Source organism: Lepidochelys kempii, chromosome 5 (genome assembly GCF_965140265.1).
Source record: "Lepidochelys kempii isolate rLepKem1 chromosome 5, rLepKem1.hap2, whole genome shotgun sequence".
Lineage (NCBI taxonomy): Eukaryota > Metazoa > Chordata > Testudines > Cheloniidae > Lepidochelys > Lepidochelys kempii.
The window spans coordinates 53405193-53429357 of NC_133260.1; the positions used below are offsets into that span (position 1 = coordinate 53405193).

The following is a 24165-nucleotide window of genomic DNA, read 5'->3' on the forward strand; positions in this document are numbered from 1 at the left end:
TAGGCAAAGGTTTTCAAATGTAGGATCCTAAACATAGGCTAATAACTCCATATTTAGGCACTTGCCTGATTTTCAATATGCACCCCACATCTCCCAATGAATTGGTTCTTATTTTTGAAACCTTAGTCTTAGTCTCTAGTACCCGAATTCAGCAAACTACCTACAGACCTGAAAGTGCTAAGCAGATTTGATATATTCTGTGAAATACATTCAAGAACATGTCAGCTAGTGTTTTCCGTTCTATTGGATAAATTTCTGCTTCTTCCCCCATAGTTAGCACTGTGTTGATTTGGCGTGGGAATTTGTTATGGTTTAGGTCCATTTATGGGATTCACACCTTGATGCCAGAGGGGTTTCATGTATTTAGGGAGAACACAATAACTGCTGATGTTCATAGTGCAGTTCAGGGAGATGAATTTAGTTCAAAGGCAGGTTTCTAATTTACCAAAGTGGGCTAACATAATTTATGTTTATATATAAAATGTACATCTTGTGAAGTTTTATTATTGGTAAGTTATTTAGATCTTAAAGAGGTCTCAGCAAGATGCTGTTGAGATGCTAAAAAGATGTTGTAAACAAAGAAGAAAACACAGTCAAAACAGCCTATGGTTGTTCTAAATGTATCCTGTGTTATTACTCATACTGGAAAATTGTTTGTAGTGCTTAGTTTGGGAACACTTTTATATTTTGCCTCAGTCTAGGCATTATCTCATGCTTATTCACGTGGGTGTACACTTTCCAAGCTAGAAAATCTAAAGCACAATCATTGAGACTTTAACCCTCAGAGTACTGCATGTTCAAGGGGAGGCAGTCTTAAATTACTGCATATTCTTGGTATGTTAGTTCCAAGGGTGTATTCAAGAAGCACTTTATAGTTTCCATTACTTCCCAAACGTAAAGGTCAACACTTGAAGGGAAGTAGCTCCCAAGACAAGTTCTCTTCATATCTGACATTTATTACTCTAGACATTTCAGTTATGTTTTATTAAGGTTAAAAAAAACCCTCTTAGTCTGGGTTTCACTTGTATGAATATGATCAATTGAGAGGTAGTTTTAAAATGCTCCCATTATGTAGCAGCTAGCCCATAATATGGTGGGTTTTTTTTAAAGCTGAAAATATTAATCATTCATACTTTGCTAACTTGTAACTTGTACTGACAGTAATATCACCATCACTCTGGTAGGCCTTGCTTTTATATTGAGGATCTAGGCTAAAAGCACATTTATCTGGATCTGTAACAATTCATAACATTGCTGAAACTTTCTAGAGGTCAGCAAAAGGGTTTCATACTTTTTTTGGTGTTAAATGAAAGCATTCAAACTATATTGCAGGTTAGTATTATTGACCACCAATATATCTTTACTTTTCCAGCCAAAGATTTTTCTAAAATCAGTTAAAGTCTAAAATAAATTGTAGGGGGTTCAAAATCTAAACCCAAATCCAAATTCCTTCATAACTAATTCTGATAGAGCAAACCAAAACCCAAGATCTGAACACTTTTCTATTTTGGGAGTACAAAATCCAGACCTGAAGGTTATGGCTGAAGCCCATATGTTGTATTTACAGTGAGTTAACGACTATAGAAAGTTCAGTATAAAAAAAAAATCTAGTGGATTTTAAAGTTAATCCAATTACTTAATTAATCAAGAGGCCTTTTAAAACATGCAGAAATGAGGGGGTTTATGAAATGAGGTCTAAACATAGCTGATTGTTCATAGAGCTGTTGAGCCAATGAGAAAAAACCACTCTGGGGCTGAGCCACTTCAGCAGCCTTTGAAAAGTTATTCCAGAGGTACTTCAGCCATTTTGGTGGTACTTCAAAAATGGTAGCAGTTTCATGAAAGAACAAACAGGAAAAGTATAAAGGGTATAAAAATATTGGGTGTATGAATAAAATATAAACCAGGCAAACTGGGAATTTTGGGATTGTAACTTCCTCTGAAATACTGGTGACTATGTAAACCATTCACACTTTTTATTCTCATGGTCATGAACTTATGATTTATGTTGGTAGAATTTCCTGTTTATGGAATCATAACCCCATATTTCGAAGTTCCCTGTTTATTCTATATTTATCATTCAGTTAATAACAACAAACATAACTGAACTTTCATCAAAAAATCTTACTTTTATTAGAAGCAGAATTAGGAGATGAGTGACACTAGTATTGCCTGTCATCTTTAATGAAACCAGTAATGATATAGTGCATCTCTATGACACTAATGCTAGGAACCAAAACTCAATTTTTAATGTATACCAGAAGGGTAGAAAAATAAATGATGTGGAGATAAAATTTTCAGAAGTGCCTAAATCCCATTTTCAAAAGTTGCTTAGTTTATTTGAAGAGCAAGTCATGGGACTAAGTGACTTTTGAAAATAGGCTTAAGCTGTTAACTCACTTATGGGGCTTTTGAAAATTTTACCCTAAGTTCTTCCTTTTTAAAAAAGTATTAACAACAGTGTTAACCTTTCAGCTTTGCTTTTGGCTGTTTTGCTGCAACTACTCCACTGATGTTTCTTTCTATCTACCTACCTACCAACCATAGTGCCTAGGAGCCCTAGTAATGGACCAAGGCTCTATTGTGCTAGGAGCTGAACAAAAAGACAGTCTCTGCCCGAAACAATGTACAATCTAAGTACACCTCTACCCCGATATAACTGTCCTCGGGAAGCCAAAAAATCTTACCGCGTTATAGGTGAAACTGCATTATAGCAAACTTGCTTTGATCCACTGGAGTGTGCAGCCCTGCCACCCCCACCCCCCCAAAGCGCTGCTTTACCGCGTTGTATCCAAATTTGTGTTCTATCGGGTCGCGTTATATTGGGGTAGAGATGTATAAGAAAATAGACAGCAGATGGATTTAGCTAAATGGAAGAAACAGTGTGACAAGGAAACAGTGTGACAACACTGGTCAGCATGTTAGGCAGTGCTCTCAACTCACCAGCCTAACCACTGTCAAATTGTTATTGGTTTATTTAGCAGAATGTTACATATAATGTTCATTGGAAAATAACTGCAAATTTCAACAAATGTGTAATGTTACAAATACAGAATCTTGCTTTTGCCAGAACATTATGGTGCATGATGATTTTAACTGGAAAATATTCAAATGGGTGATGAGGAGGATACAAATAGTTTGAGAAGAAGTGGGAATATATTTTGTAGTTTAGCAGTACAAAAAGCAAACACTGACTTACCATAATTATTTCATAGCTGTGCTCAGTGCATTTCAAATTAGAAATAGATCTAGTTTCAAAAGTAAAGCCATAAGTTGGGCTTTAGTCTTTCTCTGCAGTACAAGGATGCCAAATTAGAGAAATATTTCAAGATTATGATATAATCATGTAATCTCTCACAGGAAACTGGTTTATTTTACTGTAGATGGAAAAAAATGTGTTTGTTAGTATGATTCTAGCAAAATGATTATAGACCACATTAAGATTGTGAATCATAGCCTGGCTAGAGCTTGTCCAAATGATCATACAGTAGTCAAAATGTAGTCACTTCAGCAGCATTGGGATTAAACTACAAATAATTCATTGGCAGGCCATCATTTTAGCTAACGCACAGAACTAGTTTTATTACCTTGTTTGGTTGCTAAATTTTGTTATATATATATATATCAATGACATATTTCAGGTAATATTGTAATTATTATATACTATTTGTATTCCAAATACAGCTAGACAATGCAATTCAGAACAGGGGCCCCATTATGCTAAGAGCTGAAGTGGTCCCTGCCCCAAAGATTTACAATCTAAGGAGACAAGACAGATAAAAGATGGGAGAAAGTGAAGTAACGGGCAGAGCGAGCAGTGATGATTTGCAAATGTCACTTTAGTTGCATGATTTTTCCCTATGGATTTCTGTTTATTTTACTTTATTTATTATGTAATATAAATTTTATAGTAAGGCAAGGGTGGTTAGAGGAGGAAGGTAAAAGGGGATTCCCTAAAAGGAAAGAGGAAGGAGGGAAATGGGATAGGAGAGGAAAGCAGAGGGAAGAAGAGGGGCCTGGAGGGCAGAAGAGAAGTGACTGTAAAACAGGAGACATGAGGACATTGCAGCAAACAGCCAATCATCCTAGGGGAAAGTATGTCTAGAATTGAAACTGAAGAAGATGTGTTCTAATCCACATCAGCATCCCCAGTGGAGGTGAAGCTGCTTCTCCAGCTGCATCTGCTCCTTGAGACAAGTTGGCTAGCTCTTTGCTGGGAGTTTCTCCCTTCCCTGAGTCCACATTGCTAGGGAGGGTATGGAGCCACATGATTCCAGGAGAGAGGTCTCCCCTGTGCACAGCTCTGGTAATTAGAGTGTAATAGAGTATTGTCTAAATAAGTAATGTGCTTAGTGTGTGGTATAGGTAAAGTTAATGAATTTAAATGAATTTAGGCTGTTAGTATCTAAAAATTACGGTCATGTGATAGCATTTTTGTGGTCTGTGTGAGGTGAGTTGCGTTCTCAGTCCAGTGCCTAGTGAAACTAATTGGAATCTGTTTCAGTAATGTCAGCAGGGGCTAAGGAATAGAAGTGATACCTCTAGAACAATGGCTAGGCACAGTGATGAGGAAGTCAATTTTTTTGTTGCATGTATCATACTTCTCCTGTGGGAAGATAGCGTGCTTCAGCCTTCAGGGATGTCACTCCAGACCCTTTCACAAGCACTTCAAAAATAAGACCCCGTCCTGCAAATTATACTGTGTGGGCAGACCCCAGTGCCCATATGGGAGCCTCTTTGAAATCAACAGGACTCCATGCAGGCACAGAGTCTTCCTGTGAAGAGCAGGTGACAGATTTATAACAAAGTCCACATGTTTTGCTGCTCCCAGTATTGAGTAAAATACATTTTTTAAAAAATTCAAATACCCACTAAAAGGTAAGCTTTCCTACGGTAAGTCATGCATGGTAGGTGCTCTCTATCATACAGTGGTCACACTTAAATAGTTCATTTCAGCTTTAGAAATATCAATTCCAGCACTATTCCCTCCTCTTAAAATAGGAAATACTGCTGGCACCAGTTTGACCTCTAAAACTGAAATTCACCTTTTAAGGGCATTCACTCTATCTGGACAAATTTTACAACTATAGGTGGGTATCAACTAGAAACTTAAAGGCAATCATCGAAGTAATGTTGGTGGGTTTTTTTCCTTTTACAAAGGAAGTGATATCTGATGCTCCACCTCTGGGATGAGAATAAAGCTCATGGTATCACAAACAGTTTCCCAGGCTCAATAGAAGAACAGTGTTTGAAGAGTATAATGTCATCCAGTATAATGAAACCAGATGTAACTTCACTAATTATATTGATGTGCAGCAAATGTGAGTGCAATTTATGCTGAAAGCTTCTTTAATTTTTAGCAAAACTGAAATGGGGTAGTAATTTGTGTCAGCAGAATGGTCAAACTTCTGCAGGGTAAATGTGCAATATGTTTTTGTCAATTGGGAAAGTGTTCTGTGTCAAACAGGAAGATAATACAATGCTTCTCCTTACAAATGTTCTTTCAAAAAAAAAAAAAAAAGGAGGAAGGCGTAAATCGTCTCAAAAATGTGATTTAATTACTCTCAATCATATTTTTTATATTGACTGATGTAAACAGCTTAGTTTTCTGGCTATTACTGGTTCTTTGCCCCACCTACAGATGTCATGGTTACTGCTGAATGATTTCCCTGGAGATAGTGATGGCACGGCTTTAAAAAATCAAGACCACTAGCTGATGGATTTAGGAAATAAAATGGTATAATGCTTTCCAGATCCAAATTTGTAAGAACAATACTTTCTTTATATCAGGAGCTAAGTGTCATCATCATTCATTTGTAGGTTCATGTTCTTTAACCCACGAGATGCCTTTTTATTAACATTTTCTGCTTTTAAATCTCTTTAATCCCTTTGAATCTTGATTGTGAAAATCTTTACTTGATTAAAGTCTAATTTTTCTACATTACAGAGCGACTGTCTTTATATTTGCACCATATCCAACATAGGGTACATTGCTGGAATTTAATAAACAATGATGATAATAAGCAAGATAGTGAAGGTATAGTATTATTTTCTGTCTGGAGTATCTGGAGCAAGTTTAATGTATTCTGAGAGCAGTTTTGTCAAAGAAGTCTGATACAATCCCCTCGGTATACTCAGTCCTGAAAAAATAAGCGTCTTGTCTTTTAACAGCTACAGAAAATATTCCTATGGGATTTGAATAAATAAAATAAAGTCTGTTTAAAAAACACCTTTGTCTATGGAAATTATTTCAGTACTCCTTACATTTCTGGAATAGGAATGATTTCTGATCAATTTACAAATGGCTAATTTTAAAATTAGTTTAGGCTGGTCACATTACATACCTTTACTTTTTATTTAATAGTGCTCCCTCTCTACTCTGCACTTAAAGCATTAAAATATGGATGTGGTTGTGTCCATAAAAAAAAAAAGAAAGCACATTGTAATGTATAATATGAGTTGAAGAATGCTTCAGGTTCTGATGCGCATAAATAAATGTTCTTTTTGGAATGATTGTCCACACAGATTTCACTCTTGGTATGTGTGTGCTCCTTGTACACAAGCTCAGATTCTCTTCTGAATAGCAGTATCTGTTGAGGCCATGCCTGTACCTGGGAATCCATCACAATCTCCATAGCTGAGGGTAGAAAGTGTAGGGCAGCTTCAATTAACTCTCAGTGCTTTACCACCCATGGCTGTGAGACAGAACCCTGTGATATCTGCATCTCTTCAATCCACAAGAGATTTCTTAGCTATTGTTGCTCTAACTCCTTGTTAATAGTTAGTTAGCACACCTCTTGGTGTTAAAAGAGATAAATGTAGATAGAAGCTCCCTATGAAAACAGCAGGACATTGATAGTGTGTCTGCCAGCCTGCACACACACACACACACACACCCCAGTCACCAGGGGCTAGGAACACTCCCCTCCTCCCCCCACACATAAAACCTTAAAATGGCTGAAGGCAAATATCCAGTATTCAAGATCCACTCTGACTGGAGCCCTTTACCATAGGACTGTGCTTTTCCATCTTCTGATCACCAAAATGCTTGGTTTAGAAGAATGTGTTAAATCTATTTCAACCAAAGGGGAACATTTCTCTTTTAAGATCTAAGTTGTCTGATAAATTTCCCTCCACTTTAATGAAATAAAAATGCTAACTGGCTTTAGGACATAATTTTGCTGATATAAATTGTACTGTAAAAAAGGTGAAAGGTGAGTTGCAAAGGGAAAAAAGTTGGTAGCCTTTGTTTTTCCTTTCTAATGTATAATGCTGGCTACAACATTTTTTTCAAAATAGGCATTTTCCATGTTGTTTTATAAATGATAACTAGTGGGTCTTTTTTTACTGGAGGACTTGTATTTTCACAAACTTCGAATGACTTGGATAGGGATGTCACAGCTCAAACCTGAATGGCAGCTCTTTCCACCCTGAGTCTGTCATAGGCTGCCTAACTTAATTGGCACCAGTTTTTAGCCACCACTTTCTCTGTAAGCTTCTTTTATGGAATTATTTTTTGGGCCAGTTATAGCTAAGATAATTGACCAGGATAAGTAGCTGAAGGATTGACAGACAGATGAGATGGGTTTAAATGGCAAACCACAATTTTAATTAATTATACCTTGGAAGGGATCACTACATTGTCTACCCTAGCTCTCACATATCAGGAGTGCAAAGCCCAAGCTTAGCTCAGATAGGCAAGGGGAGCATGCAGCAGTCCCCTACCTGGCCCCATCCTGCTTTACCCAGACAATGGCCAAGCAGAGAATCGAAGAATCAAAGGTTTGGGTGAAGGAACATCCTCCTTCCTGCCATGGAAGTGTTTGGATTTCTCTTATTCCCCAGCTGTCCAGTGAAGGTCCTCCCCTTCTAAAGGCAATAAGAGGGAAAGCTTGTTTGGTACTGACAAATTTTCAATACCTTATCCCAGTAAAAAATTCTAGGTATAGATGTTCATGTAATGTAAACATTACAAATGAGTTTGAAAATAAATTTGGGTATGGTGTTAAATCAGACAGCTCCAAACGGAAGTTATTTTGTGTCTGTTAGTGAATACAGAATACTGGAATTCCTATGTATGTGGATTCTTTCTTAGTTTAATTGCATATATTTGCTGCTTTCTAAAGTATTTCTTCTCTTGGCCGGGCAGTTTCCTGACCAAGATTCCTTTTTCAGCTTTTTTGGACAATTGCTATATTTATGTAAGATTTCAGACTACTGATAACTGCCTAAATGTAGTTCACCCCCTTGGAGGGTGCCCAAAGACCAAAATGCATTGGAACGGGCACTACTGGTATTCTTGGTGGTGGTGGTGGTGTAACCCACACACCTCCTGGGTGTAGTGTTCTGTCCGATCTAGTGGCACTGAGACCACTTGGAGAGAGAGAGATTGAATGTGGTCTACAGCCTGAGCTAACAGCCACTTGGCTTTTAGCTCATGCAGTAGAGGCTCATACACTAAGCTCCAGAGGCCCCAGGTTCGATCCCGCCTGCCAACTACCAGAGTCTGTCGGTGTTATAGTGGCTCTCTCCATGGCAATGTAGATGGAGAGTGGGGTTGGGGCAGTGACAAAAGGATCTGGAAGTGAAAAGTCCTCCTTGCAGGGGGAAATCTAGGGGCTGCACCTGCGATTACAGACCATGTGATATAATACAGATAGTGGAGAGCTTGTACAGTTGTTGCATGCAGAGCTGGTGGTCTGGAGTATAGGATTGCATCCTTCACATCCCCTCTGATATTTCCCTGGGGAAAGGATATTTATTCAGACGTTACATGGCAGAAGGCAACATTTGTCCCCAAGTGTACAAAAATTATGAATGATGTTAACAAAGCCAATTGTTAGCAGTTTCGAAATACTAGAATTTTGCTAGAAATAAAGAAGAAATTAGGGGTCTCCAGAAGCTCAACTCAGAAGTAACTACAAGAAAGGGTTTCAGAGTAGCAGCCATGTTAGTCTGTATCCACAAAAAGAAAAGGAGGATTTGTGACACCTTAGAGACTAACAAATTTATTTGAGCATAAGCTTTCGTGAGCTACAGCTCACTTCATTGAATGCATCCAATGAAGTGAGCTGTAGCTCACAAAAGCTTATAGTCAAATAAATTTGTTAGTCTCTAAGGTGCCACAAGTCCTCCTTTTCTTTTTACAAGAAAAGGAGTGTGATAAAAGAAATCACTCATTTCCAGATGCAAGAAAGAAAAGGGGAAACAAGCAAGATGAACTTAAGGTAATTCTACATCATAGAGAAATACAGTTTAGCTCATGTAATTTAAACTTGATGGAATCATTCACACAACTAGAATGTTAATATTGATGGGTATAATCCTTATAGGAGAGGAAGAGACAGAGGTGGAGAAATGTATGTGAGAATGATTTCAAAAGCAGACAGACAGGGGAGCTGGAACAAATTTTTATAGTGGGGGTGCTGAGAGCCATTGAACCAAACCGTAAACCCTGCATATAATGGAAACCTATTCAAGCCAGGGGGTGCGGCATCAATCCCCACACTCCAAGTCGCAGCACCTATGGAGCCAGATGCAGTTTCAAAATGGAGACGGCATCAACAACAGTGTGGGTCAAGTTTTAAGATTACAACATACAAAAGAGAAACCGCAGTATGCAGCTGCTGTAGACCATCAGTACTGAAAGAGAGCAAGAACTGAGTTTCTGAACCAAGTATAAAAGATCCTCCTCATATGATATTGTGCTCATGGGAGATTTTAACTCCCTAAACAGATGTTCTGCAACAAATACTGCTAAAAAGGATTGTCAAGTAGATGCTTAAGTAATGTGGAGAAAATCATAGCCAAAAATTCAGACCCAACAAAAGGATCCTACATTTACTTCTTAATAATGGGATATAATGTATAATAAAATCTTGACACCAGTGATCATGAACTAATAACTATATTAATGAGTGAGACAAGCTTTTGAGCTCCACAAAGCTGTTCTTCAGACCTGAAGAAGAGCTCTGTGGAGCTCAAAAACATCTCTTCCACCAACAGAAGTTGATTCGGTAAAATATATTCCCTTGTTGTAGCTGTATTGGTCCCACAATATACAACACTGCAAACAAGTATATTGATATAATTCCTCATCAATAACAATAATCTCTCTAATATTCTTGTCCATTTGTCTGTTCAGTTGTCAGTGTTTCTGAATGCTTGTCTCTACAGCATCTGAGTTCTATACAAATACTGAAAATCACAGTGGGCCAAATTCTCTGCTGGTTTAACTCCACTGGCTTCAATAGAGTAATATCAGAAGAGAATTTGGATCAGTGAGAACTTGTGTGTGTGTTCTGTTTACTCTAATTGTAAGCAGGTCTTTTATCTTCCTGCTCTGTCCTATTCTTGGTTTTATCATTTTATTACTTTTGAATGTCCTATCAAGTGTTCTTCTGTTCTGGTTGTGGGAGGGATGCTCTGAAAAGGTCATCTTTCTTACAGTGTGACCTGAAGATGACAAGGGTAGGGTTTCTCCTTTGGAGGGCTTTTCCCCATTCTTAGGCTTTCTGTTGAGAAGGTTCTGCCTCTTGTTTCTGCCTCTTGAGTATGTGTCTAGGTTCTTGTAAATGTATTGTGCCTGGTGGTGATAGTGTGAAGAAGGACAGTCTTTGAGGAGTGGTGAGCTGGAGCCGGTTCGCGTGAACCGCTTGTTAAATTTTGAAGCAGTTTTAGAACCGGTTGTTAACCTGCTTCCCTGCAGGGGGCGCTGAGGCTTTGATGGGCTCCGGCCGGGAAGTGATGTAATTCCTCCTCCGGCCGCCGGGGGCGCTGTGCTGCGGGAGCCATGTGGGCTGCCACCTGGCCCTGGGCACAAGCCCTGCTGCTGCTGCTCCCCTGGCCCTGGGGCTCCTGATGCTGCCTGGTGGGTCCCCGGCTGCTCTGCTGGGCCTGGGCTGCATCTTGCTGCTCTCCCTGTGAGTACCCACCACCTTGCCCGCAGTCAGCCTCCGTCTCTAGCCGCCCCCGTCTCTAGCCACCCCCTGCCCTGCCTCCAGCCATCCTCGCACCCCCTGCCTCCAGCCAGCCCCTGCTGTACCGCCTGCCTGCAGCTATTCCCTGTCTCCAGCCACCCCCGCACCCTCTGCCCTGCCCGCAGCCAGCCCCTGCCGCACCCCCTGCCCTGCGTGCAACCAGGCCCTGCCGCAAAGACCCCCTGCCCTGTTTCCAGCCAGCCCTGCACCCCCTGCCTGCAGCCAGCCCTGTACCCCCTGCCTCCAGCTAGCCCTGCCCCACGCCCCTGTCTGCAGCTGACCCCATGTCCACTGGTGCCCTGCAGTTCCCAGGGCAGTAACCCTGCACACCTGCTTCAATGATGGGGGGCAGGGAGCAGCTGGGACCCACACATGTGCACACCCTAGGGTGACCAGACAGCAAGTGTGAAAAATCAGGACAGGGAGTAGGGGGGTAATAGGAGCCTATATAAGAAAAAGACCCCAAAATCGGGACTATCCCTATAAAATCAGGATATCTGGTCACCCTAGCACACCCCCAGGGAGTGGTGGGGACCCACACGTGAAACAGAGTTCATTTCTAGTTCAGGCCCATCTTTTTAAAAAAAAACTTTAGGCAGAGTTAACATACATCCGTATTTTCCCAGGCAGGTCAGGCTTTTTGGTTCTTAAATCGCCGTCCGGGATTAAATCGCCGCTCCCAGGAAAATATGGACGTATGGTAACCATGTTGGTACAAAAAATACATACTGGGGCACATCCCTTAAATCAGAACTTTTTATAGGGAACCGGTTGTTAAGATTTTGGTAGCTCATCACTGCTTTGAGGTAATGCGGGCCAATCCCATTGAATGCTTTATACATCAGTACTGGAGCCTTGACTTGGATGCAGCAGTGCATGCGGAACTGGTGCAGGCTCTTGAGTACTGGTGTGATATGTGCTTTTTGAATCCTTCTACTCAGGAGATGGGCTACTGCATTTGTTGGATCATGTTAAAGATGTTCTGTATTAAAATCACAAATGAATTTGTTTCCCCATAGTTTAAATTCCAGGGTATTACTAAAGGTGACAGCTAGTGGTGTTCTGTTATTTTCTTTGTTAGGCCTGTCCTGTAGTAGGTGACTTCTGGGAACTCTTCTGGCTCTATCAATCTGTTTCTTCACTTCCGCAGGTGGGTATTGTAGTTGTAAGAATGCTTGATAGAAGCCCTCTACACCAACATTCCACACAAAGATGGACTACAAGCCGTCAAGAACACTATCCCCGATAATGTCACTGCTAACCTGGTGGCTGAACTTTGTGACTTTGTCCTTACCCATAATTATTTTACATTTGAGGACAATGTATACCTTCAGATCAGCAGCACTGCTATGGGTACGCGCATGGCCCCACAGTATGCCAACATTTTTATGGCTGACTTAGAACAACGCTTCCTCAGCTCTCGTCCCCTAACGCCCCTACTCTTCTTGTTCTATATTGATGACATCTTCATCACCTGGACCCATGGAAAAGAAGCCCTTGAGGAATTCCACCATGATTTCAACAATTTCCATCCCACCATCAACCTCAGCCTGGTCCAGTCCACACAAGAGATCCACTTCCTGGACACTACAGTGCTAATAAACGATGGTCACATAAACACCACCCTATACCGGAAACCTACTGACCGCTATTCCTACCTACATGCCTCCAGCTTTCACCCTCACCACACCACACGATCCATTGTCTACAGCCAAGCTCTGGGATACAACCGCATTTGCTCCAACCCCCCAGACAGAGACAAACACCTACAAGATCTCTATCAAGCATTCTTACAACTACAATACCCACCTGCAGAAGTGAAGAAACAGATTGATAGAGCCAGAAGAGTTCCCAGAAGTCACCTACTACAGGACAGGCCTAACAAAGAAAATAACAGAACGCCACTAGTCGTCACCTTCAGCCCCCAACTAAAACCCCTCCAACGCATTATTAAGGATCTACAACCTATCCTGAAGGATGACCCAACACTCTCACAAATCTTGGGAGACAGGCCAGTCCTTGCCTACAGACAGCCCCCCAACCTGAAGCAAATACTCACCAGCAACCACATACCACACAACAGAACCACTAACCCAGGAACCTATCCTTGCAACAAAGCCCGTTGCCAACTGTGCCCACATATCTATTCAAGGGATACCATCACAGGGCCTAATAACATCAGACACACTATCAGAGGCTCATTCACCTGCACATCCACCAATGTGATATATGCCATCATGTGCCAGCAATGCCCCTCTGCCATGTACATTGGTCAAACTGGACAGTCTCTACGTAAAAGAATAAATGGACACAAATCAGATGTCAAGAATTATAACATTCATAAACCAGTCAGAGAACACTTCAATCTCTCTGGTCACGCGATTACAGACATGAAAGTTGCTATATTACAACAAAAAAACTTCAAATCCAGACACCAGCGAGAGACTGTTGAATTGGAATTCATTTGCAAATTGGATACAATTAACTTAGGCTTGAATAGAGACTGGGAATGGCTAAGTCATTATGTAAGGTAACCTATTTCCCCTTGTTTTTTCCTACCCCCCCCCCCCCAAGACGTTCTTGTTAAACCCTGGATTTGTGCTGGAAATGGCCCACCTTGATTATCATACACATTGTAAGGAGAGTGGTCACTTTAGATAAGCTATTACCAGCAGGAGAGTGGGTTTGTGGGGGGGGGGGGTGAGAAAACCTGGATTTGTGCTGGAAATGGCCCAACTTGATTATCATACACATTGTAAGGAGAATGATCACTTTAGATAAGCTATTACCAGCAGGAGAGTGGGGTGGGAGGAGGTATTTTTTCATGCTTTGTGTGTATATAAAAAGATCTACACTTTCCATAGTACGCATCCGATGAAGTGAGCTGTAGCTCACGAAAGCTTATGCTCAAATAAATTGGTTAGTCTCTAAGGTGCCACAAGTACTCCTTTTCTTTTTGCGAATACAGACTAACACGGCTGTTACTCTGAAAAGTGTCACTCTTAAGTTTCTAATAGACTTGAAGATATTGGTCTGGGGCTGAGCATAATTTCATGAGAAGCTGAGGTGGCATGTTCTTAAAGAGTTCTCACTCTCTGTCACTCTGTCTCTGAAATAAAAACCAGCACCACCACCAAAGACAGAGGGTGATGACAGAAATGATGGATCAGCAACAGGCAAAATTCATTGTCTGTTGGCACCTTCAGCAGTTCTGGTCAGTCCCTGGTTGAGTGAAGTGCTTTATGGTTCAATGCTGAGTCCTTTTTTTATTTAATATTTTCATGAATGATCTGAAAGAGGAAGTAGAAAGTGAATTAATTACATCTACAGATGATACAAAGCTAGAACAGCAACCAGCTGGAATGATAGCAAGAAAATACAAATTGATCTAGAGAGGCCATTTAGGGATCTGGGGCAAAAATTGGGGATTGGTCCTGCTTTGAGCAGGGGGTTGGACTAGATGACCTCTTGAGGTCCCTTCCAACCCTGATATTCTATGATTCTATGACTTCAATAATATGCAGAAATTAGCAAGTGAGATTTAATGTGGTAAAATGAAACCTATACTCTTAAGGGGAAAATTGATCCAAGCCATGCAAAACTGCATTAATACAGGGTTACAGTTGAGCTTTCAATCACACACTAGTCAGAAAATTCAGGACATGATTTATAGTGAGATCTTACCCAAGCTTCCATATTTGTATGCACATTTTTGCCCTTTAATCACTTCGGTTGATCTTCCAAGAACTCTCTCCAGCTTTGCTGTCTTTCTGGCAATGAAGAGCAAAGGTCTGAACTACTTACTCCACTGTGGTCTCACCATAGTTATTCTCAGAGAGACTAATTCCTCCTTTTCTTTGTATAAAGATGCTTCTGCATATTTTCCACATATTTGCTTTCCCATTTTTTAATCATTAGCTAGTTTTGCAAGGTCCCAACTTCCATATTTAAATCAGATTTGAAAAAATATCAGTCCATAATCTCATCCAATTTACAGCTATCAATGATTTTGTCCTTGCCTCTCTTAGTAATAGAACTAGTTTCTTTCTGTTTCTTTTTGCTTTGGATTCAGCAACATTTTAAAATAAATGTCAGGAAGCAGCAGGGTTTGGGGCATTGGGCTGGGAATGAGGATGCCTGGAGTGAAATCCTGGCTCCACTGAAATCAATGGCAAAACCTTCAACTCTCCTGTTCTAATCCGAGTTTTGCAGCTTTGGCAAGTGCTTTAATCACTTTGTGCCTTTGTTTCTGTATTGTCTATTTAGACTGTAAACTCTCTAGGACAGGCCCTATGTCTTACTGTGTGTTTGTCAGTATCTAGCTTGTTGAGGCCTCAATCTCGCTTAAGGGCTTTGTGTGCTACCAATAATTAAGAATAGTAATAATTGAAATAGTTTTAAGATATATCATATACCAATATTTTACATAGGTGGTGAAAAAATATATATGAATGTAAAGGATCAATGTCAGCTTAAAAATCATTTGTTTTGTTTTTAATTTGGTCTCTGTATTACAGTAACAGGTTCTGATTCTGTGCACACTTAAGCTCCTGTGTTGCAGCTGATTGCTGGAGTGCTGCATGTAACTTTACTCACACAAATGTCTTATTGATCCCATTGGGACCACTCATGTGAGTAAAGTGATGTGTGTAAATCTTTGCAGGATTTGGGCCTTAAATGTTCAACATTGCCAGAAATTTGAGAATTGAAATTACTTTTCACTTTATATTCACATTTGATTGTACTTTTCTCACCGTCAATAATGAAAACAAACTAGTTGATTTCACTTTTATGGATTGTGTCTAGCTGTTTAGTTTCTGGTTCTGATGCACCAGCAGAGTGTTGAAATATCTGGATTGCAAAAATGGGGATGGTTCTGTGGCACTATCCCTCAGTTTACCCCAGAGATGAGTTCCAGAGCTGTTATAGATGCAAAGGCCGCTCTGTGGACAGCCTTGGCTTCTGTGGATCACTTGAGATCTGCAAGGTTTGAGTTTTCTCCTCTTATCCTTCTCCTGCATGGGAGAGGGCAGTGCAGCCCCTAAATGGATAGATTGTAAACTCCTTCAGGCGGGGACTAGCTCCTACTATGTATTTGTGGAATGCCCACTACAATGGGGCTTCTGAAAGATACAGCAGTATAAATATGTAATGAGTATTCTAGTCTATAACTGCAGTTTTATTTTCAAGTTCTTTGAACTTCCGTCTTCGTGGCTTTTTTTTACGTCTATGTACTTTCAGCTGTTTGCTTTCCAGTTTGAGATTCAGTGACTGTACAATAAATATGACCTCAGAGTACAACTGGCTTGAGATTTTATTCTCTCTCTCTCTATTCTCTTGTGAAAAGTCAGTAGTTTGCGTGAAAACAAATGGCTAAAAATGAGGGATGAACATTTTAACTAATCTAGCAGTTTTATCACTCTTTATGAATTACTTATCAGTCTCTCAGCACTAGCCTCCTTACAAGAGAGAAATGAAACCAGTTTGTATCTTAATTAGATAATAGTGTTACTATTGATAGTGCATGTTAACATTTTCTATGTTTGTTAAATTGACAGTACGATGGCTCATTGAACCAAATAGTTTTATATTCAGGAAACACAATAAGAGCTCTCTTCAGCATATTTGGTGTATGTGTCTGTAAGAAGAAGGTTTACTTGCCTTAATCTAACCAAAGGCATATATATAGTCACTGTCGTGACATTTTTATCTTACTGGGGCCATATGTACTCTAGAAAAACTTGATAGTGTTTTCTTAACTGCTGCATCTCTATTGATGGGAAGCTGTAATGTAGACCGGATGAATGTTCTTACCACCCTGCTATCTAACACTTAGCTGAAGAAAAAGGATATAGATGATATGATATAATTTTTTATTTATTATGCTTTACTCTGTCTTAAGCTTGTTTTATGTAAGAAGATACACAATACCCATTGCTTTTACCATGATGAGCAGTTCCTATTAAAGTGATACAGCTAAATCCTGCCCTTTACTGCACTGGTTTACAGCAGGGAAAGGGATGTAGAGAGTTTCTTTCACTTCCCGCACCCTCATTCAAAGAACACGGCAGAATCTCCCATAGCATTAAAAAAAAAAACACTTAAAAAGAGATAGCCAGCTAGTGCTCTAGCTAATGCACTTCATCTCCAAGGAGCTGCAATATGCACCTCAGGAGATATGTCTAGCACTCTGTCCTAGCTGATTAGCTCATTAGGTTGAATATTGCTCCTCTACTGTTTTCTGCAGTGTGACCTCCCCTGTCTGCCCTGAGGAACCCTTCCATAGCAGGTAGAATACCTGAAGGAAAGGAGGTACCTGGCTGAATCTCATCTCTACCTCACTGCACTAGTCAGGGTGGGATTACATAGTTCATGAAAAATATGGGTGAGAGTGATGCTACATCAGTGTAATCACATCGTATTTGCTATCTTGAAATCTTACAAATAAAATATTTCATTATTGGTCTGCTTTGTAGAAATAAATTTCATTTCCTGTTAGTCTTGTAATCAGAATTCATTACATAACATGTAACAACAGAAAGTAAACTGTAAGATGCACCACATTTCATTGTTCTGAATAAACATTTTAATTTAATTCGTCTGAATTCATTATATTCCAGGTAATTTACATGGCAAAAGCTTTTAAACTTTCTAGATCTTTTCTCTCTAATCAAAGTTAAGAGGGCAGAAAGGTTGCATTTCATTTATCTGTGCTACTATATTTTTACATCTTTGTCTAGTATCAGTGTGGCATGAATTCTTTATCCATTTGGCCTGGTGTGACTTGCAAGTGATGAAAAACAGTTTCCTTTACACAAGTCTATCTTTGTTAATGTTGTCGGGCAAGTCGGATATCCAGGGAATACAATGTCACTTGGCGGGTTACTGATAATGTAATCTAACTTCTAAAAATAAATAAAACTCATCCTGTCATCTGTTCTATTTAACCTTAAATAGCAGTTTTGTACAACATGAAGGAAACTTGTGTATTGTGAAGTGTACATTTACATTTAGAACAGGTTTACATGCTCAGTGCTAGACTAAACCTTCATTTTCAACACATTTCCTGATGATCTCTGCTTACTAAAGACAGTGATTTTATGATAGTTTCATTGCTTGTTTGCAGTAAGTTGCACAACTGAAATGATTAATTAAATAAAAGTTAAATCTAGACTGAAGAATTAATATAATGCTGTTGTCAGTTTTCCCCTTTGACTGTTTTTATATTACCTGCCAGCCTTTCCTGATTAAGGTGGAGTAGAGTAGAGAGAAAACAGAGGAAAAGTGAGAATGGGATAGACAGGATGACCTACCCCTCTTAAAGTCTTGTTTTCTTTGTGCAGCAAGATATGCTGTGCAGACTAAACCCTTCCTTGGCATGTAAAATTGCCGGTGTTTTCTGAAGACCTGTTGTTTTTATTTTTCCTTATGCTGTAAAAGAGGACTGTTAATTAATAATGTCACAAAATACCAAAACAGTCTTGTGACTCTTTTAAGGATTCCAAGAGACTAGGCAGAGTCTACACTCTTTGCAGATATCCTTGGCTGACTTTACTATCCCTTTGGGCCATGCCTATACAAAGGTAAGTCATATGGATGCTCCCAGTAGTGGGCACCTTTCACCTCCTAAGATGGCTCACATTTCCTCATACCAGCTACCTCAAAGTGACGTTGAGGTTACTCAATCACAGTCTATAAATATCTACATCAGGAACAAATATTTAATAATGGGCTCTTCGATCTAGCAGAGAAAGGTATAACACGATCCAATGGCTGGAAGTTGAAGCTAGACAAATTCAGACTGAAAATAAGGTGTACATTTTTTAAAAGAGATGGTCATTAACCACTGGAATAACTTACCCAGAGTCATGGTGGATTCTTCCTTACTGACAGTTTGTAAATCAAGGTTGGATGTTTTCCTGAAGGACCTGCTGTAGGAATTATTTTGGGGAAGTTTGTCTTGCACTCTCAGAAGAGGTCCCATAAGACTAGGAGAGCACTAATAAGAAAAAGCTGATTTCTTTCAAAAACTCCCGTACAAAAGGATTAGTCTTCATCTATGATACTTTTTGAGACATCATTAGATTCTCTGCTTGATCTCTCCGGTGCAACACCGTTGCATAGAGAAATATGTGGCTGTGGGCTCCAGATGCAGACCCAACTTCTGGGTAAAACTTTTTGGTGAGTTTCTAGAAAAAGCTCAGAAGGACTTGTCAGATCTGAATGAAATTTTGTCCAGCCAAACTTCATCTAGTTCAGGTCATTTCACCACAGTTGCAACTGCTAGCCATACCAGAATCACTTGCATCCTATAGAGATCAGGATTCTCCACAGGACAATGAGTCCAAATATAAAATAAAATAGTTTACTTTAAAATAAAAAAAACTAATAATTTGTTCTATATTGGAACATTCACATTAGTAAGAATTGTTCTACATTTTCAACCATTCCTTTCTACAACACCATTTCTACATTTTCGATAGCATCTTCAACAGCAAAGAAACTTCACTGCTGCCAAAATGCCCTATCTTGTAAATCTTTACTTATGTGAGTCATCCCATTTGAAGTAATTGGGACTGTCTGCATGAATAAAGGACTACTTGCATGATTAAGGGTTTGTTGGAGAGGGTCCCTGGAGGGAAAGCTCCTGGGATGGGCTTCTTCCCTTCTTATAGGTCTTTAAAGCACCAAAGAAACCTGTGGTGCTATATTAAACCCAGAGGTCTTTATTATGAATTTACATAATGCTCATTGGACTTCTTCATATTTCTGTTGTCCTATGGCTGTTCTGGTTCTTGCAATAGGTGGCAAATAGCTTTCTAGATATTTCATCAGTTAGTATAATAAGAATAATGTTATAAATGCCTTACAGAATTCTTTTCCTATAGCTCTGTACTACATTAAAACTACCTTTTGCTCAGCACCTGAGACATCTTGTTGCATCTTCCTGCAGTTAATTTTTTCTCTTCGTTAGGGAGCAGATTGTTAGTGTAGCGTATACTCGGCTCTCTTGGTACTGATTTATCAGTGTGTAGATACTGTGGTAATGGATACCCTGTATGCACCTAAGACTGTATACAAATGTAGATAAATTAGACATATAAGCAAATGGTGCTTTATCCCACTTGCCACATTCTTACTCAAGAGGCTTATTTTTGTTGCCATTCTGTTGTAATTTTAACAGGAAAGTATTCAAGGGATTGTAATTGTACAATTGCTGATGCTTGTTAAGCGCATGTCTGGAGTTGATTGAAGCTGGGTTTTTTGACCTTTTTAGATCCAGCAAAGTAACTCAGTTTTTCCTTGTGTCCCAGTTTAGACTTGGATCACTGAAGCTACAAAAAGTCTCAAGTCCAACTGAAGTCATCAAAGAGCTGATTTGCCACTGCCTCGACTGTGTAGCAGAACTACATGCCGAAAAGGAGCATCTGCAAAAGGAAAATGAAAGGCTTCTAAGTGATTGGAATGACGTGCAAGGACTGTAGGTTGAAAAATGCATCAATAAGATATTCTTCATATACTATGTGTTTGCAGTTTACCTATGCAACAAAATGTAGGTTATACTGATGGGCACTATATATTTAAGATATTTGCAAAATGAATGCACCTATTGATAGTGTTTTGGGCCGTAACAGCTTATAGGTTACTCAGCTGTAGAGGCTTCTTCTTATTTCAAGGTGGCAGGCAACACCTGAGTTGCTGACATGTAATGCTGACTGTAGCTTTATGTAGCCAGAAATATCTTCACTCGCCCTTTCCCCTTCCTGCAGAATGCAGTGTGCGTTTTCTTCTGCATAGGTCCCTTAATGATGAGCATTATTTTGCCTGTCTATTTTAGTTGTGATTTACATTTTAAACTAGATTATTCCTGGGGCCATGGGGGGCAAGAGGGGGAGAGAATGTAATTTGACAGTAATTAAAGCCAGCTATATTGTCAAAGTATCAGAAGGGTCGTGAATGTCTTGCAGGGGAGCGGGGAGGAAGACACAAATTAAAAAAAAAAAAATTGCACACGATCGCATTATTTTAAGCAAGATATTTGTATTTGTCAATAGAGTGCCAAATTTAGAAATACTCATGGAAGAAATTAACTCAGTGGAGTGCTGGGTAGGGCGACAAAGGCCATATCTTTTTTTAAAAAAGAAGAATAAAAAATGGTCACAGAGTTTGTCCTGAAAGTTTTGTCATGACAAATATACAAAAAGAAAAGGAGTACTTGTGGCACCTTAGAGACTAACCAATTTATTTGAGCATGAGCTTTCGTGAGCTACAGCTCACTTCATCGGATGCATACTGTGGAAACTGCAGCAGACTTTATATACACACAGAGATCATAAAACAATACCTCCTCCCACCCCACTGTGCTGGAAATGGCCCAACTTGATGATCACTTTAGATAAGCTATTACCAGCAGGACAGTGGGGTGGGAGGAGGTATTGTTTCATATTCTCTGTGTGTATATAATGTCTTCTGCAGTTTCCACGGTATGCATCCGATGAAGTGAGCTGTAGCTCACGAAAGCTCATGCTCAAATAAATTGGTTAGTCTCTAAGGTGCCACAAGTACTCCTTTTCTTTTTGCGAATACAGACTAACACGGCTGTTACTCTGAAACCTGACAAATATACAGCCTCACTAGTAGTGTTTGACTACTTAATAGTTTAACAGTGTAGTAAACAATAACTTTGTATAATTAATGTGTTGCACTGCATTAAATGCCATTTTGTTTTGTGTAGTGCTGTGGCACTTGTAATTGATAATTCCACAACAAACTCACAGGAGGGGTTTCCCTCCAAAAACAGTGATTATTACATCTTAACTTTAAACTATTTCATAGAATCATAGAATAACAGAGTTGGAAGGGACCTCTGGAGGCCATTTAGTCCAACCCCCTGCCCAGAACAGGACCAATCCCAACTAAATCATCCCAGCCAGGGCTTTGTCAAGCCTGACCTTAAAATAAATAAATAAAATATTTAAATACCTAGTCACAATTATATAGCATACAAAATGTGCTGAGCATCTCCAGTGAGGAGCTGGGTGTCCTCGATTCCCATCTAGTCAACTGTCTTCTACTTGCCAACAGCTAAGTGCAGGATTCAACTGTAAAGCAGTTTTCCTGTTTTAGAGGTATGATATAGATGGTGTCATTGCAAGGCTTCTTATATTAAAATTAATCAACACACCTATCTAGTTTACAGTTGAATATGCTGAAAGCAGTTGAGAAATTATAGTTTACAAGTTTGAACTGTTGCACTAATTTTTTTTAAAAAATAAATAAATAAAATACTGCCACCCCGAGTCATTAATCGGTAATATCCACATATAGAGATGAACGCCATGGAAACCATTGCCATTAATTAGGTGCTGGACTGAACTGAGTTCTTGCCACCTAACTGCTTTTAGCTACATAATAACTTTGGAATCTAGTTAACATTTGTTTTTTAAATATGAATTTGTTCAGTTTCCTTGTGTTTTAACATACATAGAAAATTCAGTAAGGATTATCTTGAATATCCTTTGTGCATGAGTATACAAACACACACACTGGGCAGGTGAGTTAAAATATCAAACTAGAATAGACAATGTTTTTGTTTTATACAGATTATTACATTGGTAAATATAGAGCAATACTAAGCATCTTTAATAGTTTCCTTAATCCTGGAAAATAAAGATAAGTTTCTGTTTTGTATGTAGTGTGTCTTTTATACTAACCAGGTAAAATTAATATAGAGGAGTTATAGTCAAGTAAACTGTCAATTTATATTATGGTCAAATGTAGTGACAGAAAATCGGAACCATAAATTACGCATAAAAATGAGTGTTTGGTGTTTTAGTATATGAATAAATCACTTGAAAATGACTCATCAACATTAGCTTGCCAGCATTCAACACCACTGCTATAGAACAAAAAGGGAATCGGATGCAGCTAAAATGTAAGAAGGAGATGATGTAAATGCCAGAACCATTCTAAGACACAGACAACCTTATACATATAAGATTACATTTTCAGCCAGGCTTCGGATACAAAACCCCCACACGTATAATTGCCACAAGTTCTTTAGTTTGTGTTATACCTGTGTCCCTCTTCAGAAATGGAAGAGGTTGAGAAATGGACAGTTAATCCTTGATTTAGGTCACCAGTATTACTTGTCTTCAAATGGCAACCATTACTAACACCAGTTGTTTTCAGTAGGTTGTGGTTGTGTTTTGACTACTATCATCCCAACTTGACATATTAAAAGTATCATGCTTCTATTAACTCCAAGATCGCTTTGATTATGGAACTCGAAAAGCACGTGCAAATAAGACTAATAAAAATGTCTATGGCCATTAGCTTTTTTCACTTGTGATTTCACTTTTTTATTAAATTTAAAAGCTTTGTTTGAGATGAGTAGCTTATGTACATGGGCCTGTGGAGATGTGACTTCTGTGAAACAAATCCCATATAGGCACCAGTGGGTGACAAATTGCAATGAAAGGTTGCATTTGTAGCTGGTGAAATACTGAAGTTTAATCCTTTGCTTAGTTCTCACAGGTGTAAGGATCTGCACAAGTAGAACTTTTTGCAGGATTGGGCCCTTTGGTTCTTGCCATATTAAGGGGGAAAGTGATTTCCAGAGACAAGGGTCCTTCACTGAAATTGCATTGCATGCAACCCGCCTTTGGTTAAATCAGGAGACTGCTACTAGTAAATTGAATAAATCAGATGATCTGAAGGCTATGGTACCAAACAACATTAGTTTTTGTTGACTAGTGTTTTGATTTACCCTTTATTTGGTTACTATTCCCATTGCGGGAAGGGAGTCTTCTTTTTCCTCATTGAAGGATTTGATACACTTAATGTCATATTTTACACTTGTATATGCAAAAAGAAAAGGAGTACTTGTGGCACCTTAGAGACTAACCAATTTATTTGAGCATAAGCTTTCGTGAGCTACAGCTCACTTCATCGGATGCATACTGTGGAAAGTGTAGAAGATCTTTTTATACACACAAAGCATGAAAAAATACCTCCCTCCACCCCACTCTCCTGCTGGTAATAGCTTATCTAAAGTGACCACTCTTGTGGCAATTATACGTGTGGGGGTTTTGTATCCGAAGCCTGGCTGAAAATGTAATCTTATATGTATAAGGTTGTCTGTGTCTTAGAATGGTTCTGGCATTTACATCATCTCCTTCTTACA

General features: G+C 39.3%; 1 protein-coding gene across 9 annotated transcripts in view; it reads left to right on the top strand.

Annotated features, from left to right (window-relative positions):
- XRCC4 (X-ray repair cross complementing 4) overlaps nucleotides 1-24165 on the top strand; it is a 297890-nt gene that overhangs the window by 135039 nt on the left and 138686 nt on the right. For all 9 annotated transcript variants that reach the window (XM_073344413.1, XM_073344408.1, XM_073344407.1 and 6 more), the window contains exon 4: nucleotides 20294-20460. In XM_073344413.1, coding sequence (XP_073200514.1) covers nucleotides 20294-20460 — 167 coding nt within the window. The remainder of the gene's footprint in view (nucleotides 1-20293; nucleotides 20461-24165) is intronic.